Source organism: Nerophis lumbriciformis, linkage group LG21, assembly GCF_033978685.3.
Source record: "Nerophis lumbriciformis linkage group LG21, RoL_Nlum_v2.1, whole genome shotgun sequence".
NCBI lineage: Eukaryota > Metazoa > Chordata > Actinopteri > Syngnathiformes > Syngnathidae > Nerophis > Nerophis lumbriciformis.
In genome coordinates, this window is record NC_084568.2 from 24145385 (window position 1) to 24152135 (window position 6751).

At 38.9% G+C, this 6751-nt stretch overlaps 1 protein-coding gene across 4 annotated transcripts in view; it reads right to left on the reverse strand.

The window, feature by feature from the left end:
* aqp10a (aquaporin 10a) overlaps positions 1–6583 on the reverse strand; it is a 30642-nt gene extending 24059 nt beyond the window's left edge. Inside the window, exons 1-3 of one of the 4 annotated variants that reach the window (XM_061982594.2) lie at positions 5892–6583; positions 4169–4195; positions 3901–3988 (exon numbers count right to left, since the gene is read on the reverse strand). In XM_061982594.2, the coding sequence (XP_061838578.1) occupies positions 3901–3988; positions 4169–4195; positions 5892–5975 (199 nt within the window). In that variant the 5' untranslated portion in view covers positions 5976–6583. Of the gene's footprint in view, positions 1–3900; positions 4039–4168; positions 4296–5891 lie in introns of all 4 variants that reach the window. The other 3 variants (XM_061982593.2, XM_061982592.2, XM_061982595.2) reach the window with 3 other exon arrangements.
* Between the last annotated feature and the right edge of the window lie 168 nt (positions 6584–6751).

The following is a 6751-nucleotide window of genomic DNA, read 5'->3' on the forward strand; positions in this document are numbered from 1 at the left end:
AAAAAGAGGCAAAGCTTTTTTTTGATTCGGCCATCAACGATAAAGCTTTGTTAAGTCTCTCTGCCAAAGAAATCTCCACGAGGTTCGTACTATGCTGGATTATTCTGTCAGAGTTTGTAGGTGCCGAACCCCAAGATGCAGAGAAGGCGGAAGGCATTGTGCGGGAAAACAAGATTTAATGTCTATAAAATAAAGGAAAAAACACAAACCAGGAACTAGGAACAGGAAACAGGATGCCAGGGAAACAAGAACTGGAAGACGAGGAACAAAAAGACAGCAGACTACAAACAGCTACAGAATATAGCTTACCGCTACCGCATCCAGCTACACTGACAACGACAAGTAGAAATGACAATCAATAATCCAGCAATGACTGGAGGAGAAGGCAGGTTTAAATAGTAGCTGGCTGATTGACACCAGGTGTGGCCAGGTGCCAATCAGCCACAGCTGAGGGGAAGCAGCACTCAGGGAGACACTCAGGAAATGAAGACAAAATAAAAGCGCTGACAGGAAACTAAGACAAACACAGAGAAAAAACTAAAACACAGTCAAACTGTCAGGGACAAGCCTGACAGGGAAAAAGGTAAACTCTGGAGGAGGATGTGTAAAAAAATACAATCTAGACTGGACTCATTAGGGGGCCCAGTCTGGAGTGAGAAAAATACCGCCATAGCAAAGCACATATACATATTACAACATACATCTCGAGACTTGCAACAGAGGGGAGGGAATGGGAGCTATGGTGGAAGGCTGCAGCTATTCAGGTGCTGCCCAGCCGTCCAGCTGTATTTCCTTTTGCACTTTAATTTTATTGAAAGTTTAGTTAAGAAACATGTTCATTATTATTAATAAACACATTATATGTCAATTATTTATGAGTCCCTTATGCAGTGCATCTGGTTAGCACTTACCATATTTTCCGGACTATAGAGCGCACCGGTATATAAGCCACACCCACTAACTTTTAGGGGGGGAAAAAGTGTGACCATGTATGAGCTGCACCGGACTATAAGCCGCAGATATATACGTTGCAAAATGAGTTATTTACACCAAAAGGATTTGCAAATGTTTATTTACATGTTTATTTACATACCAGTTAAATGCCTGATCAAACAAAAGAAGTCAATAACTCTAGTGACATTTTGTGTGAATTTACTGAGGAATTTGTGAAATACCAAAAGAATGGCATTGTAAGTTAATAATACTAGCACAGACACTCGTAAACGTGTTAGCATATCAGCTAATGCTAACAACCAAGCTTCATTGCATTATACAAGCATGTACAAATTAGGGCTGCAACTAACGATTCATTTGATAATCGATTAATCTGTCGATTAATAATTGGATAAAAGAGACAAACTACATTTCTATCCTTTCCAGTATTTTATTTTTTAAAAACAGCATACTGGCACCATACTTGTTTTGATTATTGTTTCTCAGCTGTTTGTACATGTTGCAGTTTATAAATAAAGGTTTAGGAAAAAAAAAATATATATATATATATATTTTTTTAAATAAAAAAAATTGCCTCTGCGCATAGCATAGATCCAAGGAATCGATGACTACATTAATCGCCAACTATTTTTATAATCGATTTTAATCGATTTAAGGCAAAGCTCTCGATTTACCGGTCGATCTACGTTCCCATCCTCACCTATGGTCATGAGCTTTGGGTCATGACCGAAAGGACAAGATCACGGGTACAAGCGGCCGAAATGAGTTTCCTCCGCCGAGTGGCGGGGCTCTCCCTTAGAGATAGGGTGAGAAGCTCTGTCATTCGGGGGGAGCTCAAAGTAAAGCCGCTGCTCCTCCACATCGAGAGGGGCCAGATGAGGTGGTTCGGGCATCTGGTCAGGATGCCACCCGAACGCCTCCCTAGGAAGGTGTTTCGGGCACGTCCGACCGGTAGGAGGCCACGGGGAAGACCCAGGACACGCTGGGAAGACTATCTCTCCCGGCTGGCCTGGGAACGCCTCGGGATCCCCCGGGAGGAGCTGGACGAAGTGGCTGGGGAGAGTGAAGTCTGGGCTTCCCTGCTTAAGCTGCTGCCCCCGCGACCCGACCTCGGATAAGCGGAAGAAGATGGATGGATGGATAATCGATTAGTTGTTGCAGCCCTAGTACAAATATGCATGGGAACAATCCTATAGGCATCACACATGGGACGGTTTAGTAAGTATAAACGTTGCTTGGAGTGATGAATGGAGAATCCATATGAGTAGAAACGTTACGGACATCTAGAAGACTGAACAAAGGACTAAATGGAAAGACACTGCAGCACCTGCATTGAGCGAACTCGTCTAAAAGATGGCGCCATAGCAAAGACAATAACTCACCTTATCAGTGTGTTTGCATGTTATTATTTTTAAATGATCACACTATGGCCATCAGCAGAGAAAAAAAATCATAAATACGCTGCACTGTTTTATAGGCTGCAGGGTTCAAAACGTAGGTAAAAAGTAGCGGCTTATAGTTCGGAATTCACTGTATTTTTCTAATCAGCCTGGTTTATGTGTTAAATGAATAATATTTGTGATTAACACATGCTTTCATATCATTTGACAAGGTTGTAAACTGAGAGTAGGTTAGATCAGAATCAGAATCAGAAATACTTTAATAATCCCCGAGGGGAAATTCAAATTTTCAGCACAATCTCATTCAAGATCAGACAAACATTACAGGGAGACAGAACAGGATCAAACATTACAGGGAGACAGAAGAGGATCGCTGACCGGTCTGCCAACTTCCGGCACCCCTTTCAAAAAAGGTGAGATACAGGTTAAAAAATAAAGCGTTCTCTTTTTAAAGTTAAAAGTTAAAGTACCAATGATTGTCACACACACACTAGGTGTGGCAAAATTATTCTCTGCATTTGACCCATCACCCTTGATCACCCCCTGGGAGGTGAGGGGAGCAGTGGGCAGCAGCGGTGGCTGCGCCCGGGAATCATTTTGGTGATTTAACCCCCAATTCCAACCCTTGATGCTGAGTGCCAAGCAGGGAGGTAATGGGTCCCATTTTTATAGTCTTTGGTATGACTCGGCCGGGATTTGAACTCCCAACCTACCGATCTCAGGACGGACACTCTAACCACTAGGCCACTGAGTAGGTATTGTTGTCCGGGTGGAAATCGGGAGAAATTCGGGAAAATGGTTGCCCCGGGAGACTTTCGAGAGGGGCACTGAAAATCGGGAGGGTTGGCAAGTATGAGTATTAGCAGTGAATGCGGTGTTACAGCGACACCGCCGCTCTAATGTTAATTTGATATTGCCTCAAGGGCCAAATGAAATTACACGGCGGGCCAAAATTGGCCCGCGGGCCAGAGTTTGACACCCATGCTGTACACTGTTTGTTTGTCTAATCTTGAATGGGTTTGTGCTGAAAACAAATGTTTGTTGTACTTGCAATGACAATAAAGACATACATACACACCTTCACCACTTTAGTCATAATTTTTGTGCAAAAAAAACTTCTCTATGACTTAAACTCCAGACTTCTTCTGTTTGTTTGAAATTATCATTACTGCCGCAAGTGGCGGAAAATTATATTACAGCTGGATCCCGCTGTGCCCCAGCTGAGAAACAGATTTTTTTGGAGTCCCTCCACTGGTTAAGAAACACTGATGTGGACCACAAGGAAGGGTTTTAAATGTAGATTAAAAATCATTATATAACTCCTTTCAGATTCATATTAGATACTGGCATCCAAATACTGTGCACATGAAGTGAGTAAACCCAAAGTGTCCAGAAAGGAGGTCTCGCACATGGTGTCATTGAGCCTAAACTGATGAAGGTACTTGCGAAACCTAACAACTTTACTTAACATTAAAAAGGTGGTCTAGTGGCATAGAAAACGTTGGCATTAAGTTAAGATAGACACATCTAAAAGCAAAATACTGACCATAATAAACCAGGTAGACCAGTCCTGAAGCCACATAAGCTCCCAGCAGCTGTGAGAGCCAGTATGGCAGCAGCCTCCTCCATGGCACCTGGCCCAACAGACAGAAACTGAGGGTTACGGCCGGGTTCAGATGGGCACCTATACAGAAGCACGTTGAATATACAAAGGATAATGTATATGAGTTATTCATTTTTAATTGTGCTGTCAGATCTTACACTATCATAGGCATGCTTTATTTTAATATGTTGTATGTAGAAGTGTTTAGTACCTGTGATGCCTTTTGTGAGGTACATCGCTGACATCACACCCACAGAGAAGGACATGTTAATTGACAAAAACTGTCCTTTCATCTCCCTGCTGGTCTTCACCTGCGCTGCAGCCGAGCAGCCAAAAAGCTTCAAGGCATTTAAAATAATCAAATGACCAAAAAAACAGCTTTAAACTGTGCGTAAAAGTGCAGAATGGGCTATTGATAAGTCTGAAAGAATAATCAAGGTATTAAGCTCGAAAAAAAGGCTAATCACAGCATATCATAGACATTCCCAAATAACATGCATAAACGTGAATGCCCCCTGGTGCCTGAGGGATGTACAAAAATGTTCATACTGAAAAATTCCGATGTATCCATCCATCCATTGTCTACCGCTTATTCCCTTCGGGGTCGCTAGAAATTTATATTTTACGCTTTTTGTTCATCCAAATTCTATATCATAATTTTTTTTAAATCCGTAATATATATATATATATATATATATATATATATATATATATATATATATACACACACACTTTTTTTTATAATTTAAAAAATTTAATATTTTAAGACTATTTTCATGAACCCAGTAGGAGCTTTTGTAACCTGTTTTGAAAAAGTTTCATTATAATTATTATACCAAATAATACACTGCGAGAATCTGTTTGAATCCAATCGTCGCCCCAGGAATCGGAATCGGATCGAATCGTTAGGTTCCCAAAGATTCACACCCCTACAAATTATGCATAAAACATTTTTATATGCTATTCATACAAATGTAATATACTATATAGCAAATATTTATACAGTATGTAAGATGTAATATTTCACAGCTCCCCAATTTACTTTGACCATTTAAGGAAATGCAATGTAAATTCTATTTAGATTACAAAAACATGCAGGTTAGTAATTACTAATAAATCAATTAAAATAGGTTAATTGATTAAAAAACACATAAAAAATGCATTGTAATTTAAAATTGCTCCTAAAATGTATTTGGTTTAGCTAGATATATTTTTATAGTGAAAATAATGTTTTGGCTTTTTAAAGATATACGAAAAAAATAACAGCTTCCATCCATCCATTTTCTACCGCTTATTCCCTTTGGGTGCGCGGGTGGCGCTGGAGCCTATCTCAGCTACAATCGGGCGGAAGGCGGGGTACACCCTGGACAAGTCGCCACATCATCACAGGGCCAACACAGATAGACAGACAACATTCACACTCACATTCGCACACTTGGGCCAATTTAGTGTTGCCAATCAACTTATCCCCAGGTGCATGTCTATGGACTTGAAAAAACAAAATATTATCATCATGTGAATGATATATTCTCAATCATTCTGTGATATTTTTGGTTTTTGTTGTTTTACTTTTGTAGCTGTATGTAGAAAGGACACCGCTGAAGTGTCAGCTGGTTGCATCAGCTCTGTTCTCTTGATGTATTTTATGTTCTTTATTGTTTTCCTTTTGATTTTTTGGGGATGTTTTGTATTTCCCCATTGTGAGATACATAATGTCTATCCTATCCTATTAAGCTTTTGCACAAGATCAAAGGTTAGAGCTATGCAATTGCCTCAAAGTACTTATTAATTGCCCAATGGTGTTGTTCCTATGCTGCACAAACCCACTGGGGGCATATTGGCATGTTATGATATGCTGCGATGAAGAGCACACGTCAAAGCTCCAAAACCTTGAGGGTCATCATGCTGAAGATGAGAAAAATTTTGTGACTCACCAGCAAGACAAAAGTCCCCAAGAATTCGGCCATGCATTCTCTCACCAGAGCGTTCCTCACCCTAAATAGCTTCCACTTCAACATGGCTGGAGAAAGTTTCTTCAATTCGGGGAGGAAGTCGCCGGGCTCCACGTCCACTGGAGCATCTCCTTACCACCTGGCTCTTCCTCCCATTTCTCCCGAGCAACTCAAAGACAATTAATCATTGACTAGCTTGTCACAGCACACACATTGCATCAACATGCATAAAAGTCATAACATTTCGTTAATTCAGTTATTATTATTATTATTATTATTAACATTGGTTTGTTTACAAGGAAACACTCTTTTATTCCCACATACACTAAAATCTTCATAGACATTAAATTGGGTGATGACTTTGCTGCGCTTATATAAAATAAACAAATAAAAGCAAATAGAATGTAAATATTCTAAAAATATTTCTGTAATTATTTACAATTTATTAAGCATTTTTATGACAGGAAAAAAATATTATTAGGATTATACGACTTCTATTAATATGATAGTATGATTATATTGTGTACAATTATCAATATATAGAACTATTACTATTAATAACAAAAACAGACCGTTTACAATATCAATTATACCCAGTGAGCTGCAAGACTAAATAATCTGCGCAATATTTTTAAAACAATTTCTAATAAATAGCACTAATTTTAAAAACAATTATAAATGTAGTGCTATTAATCACTGTAATAACCTTCTATCACTAATAAGAATTAGAATGAATACAAATAATATAATGACAATTATAAACATTTTTCTCAATTAATACAAGTATTGCTAATACTATTACTACTTATAATATTATTAAATTATTAAATCCTATTAAAATT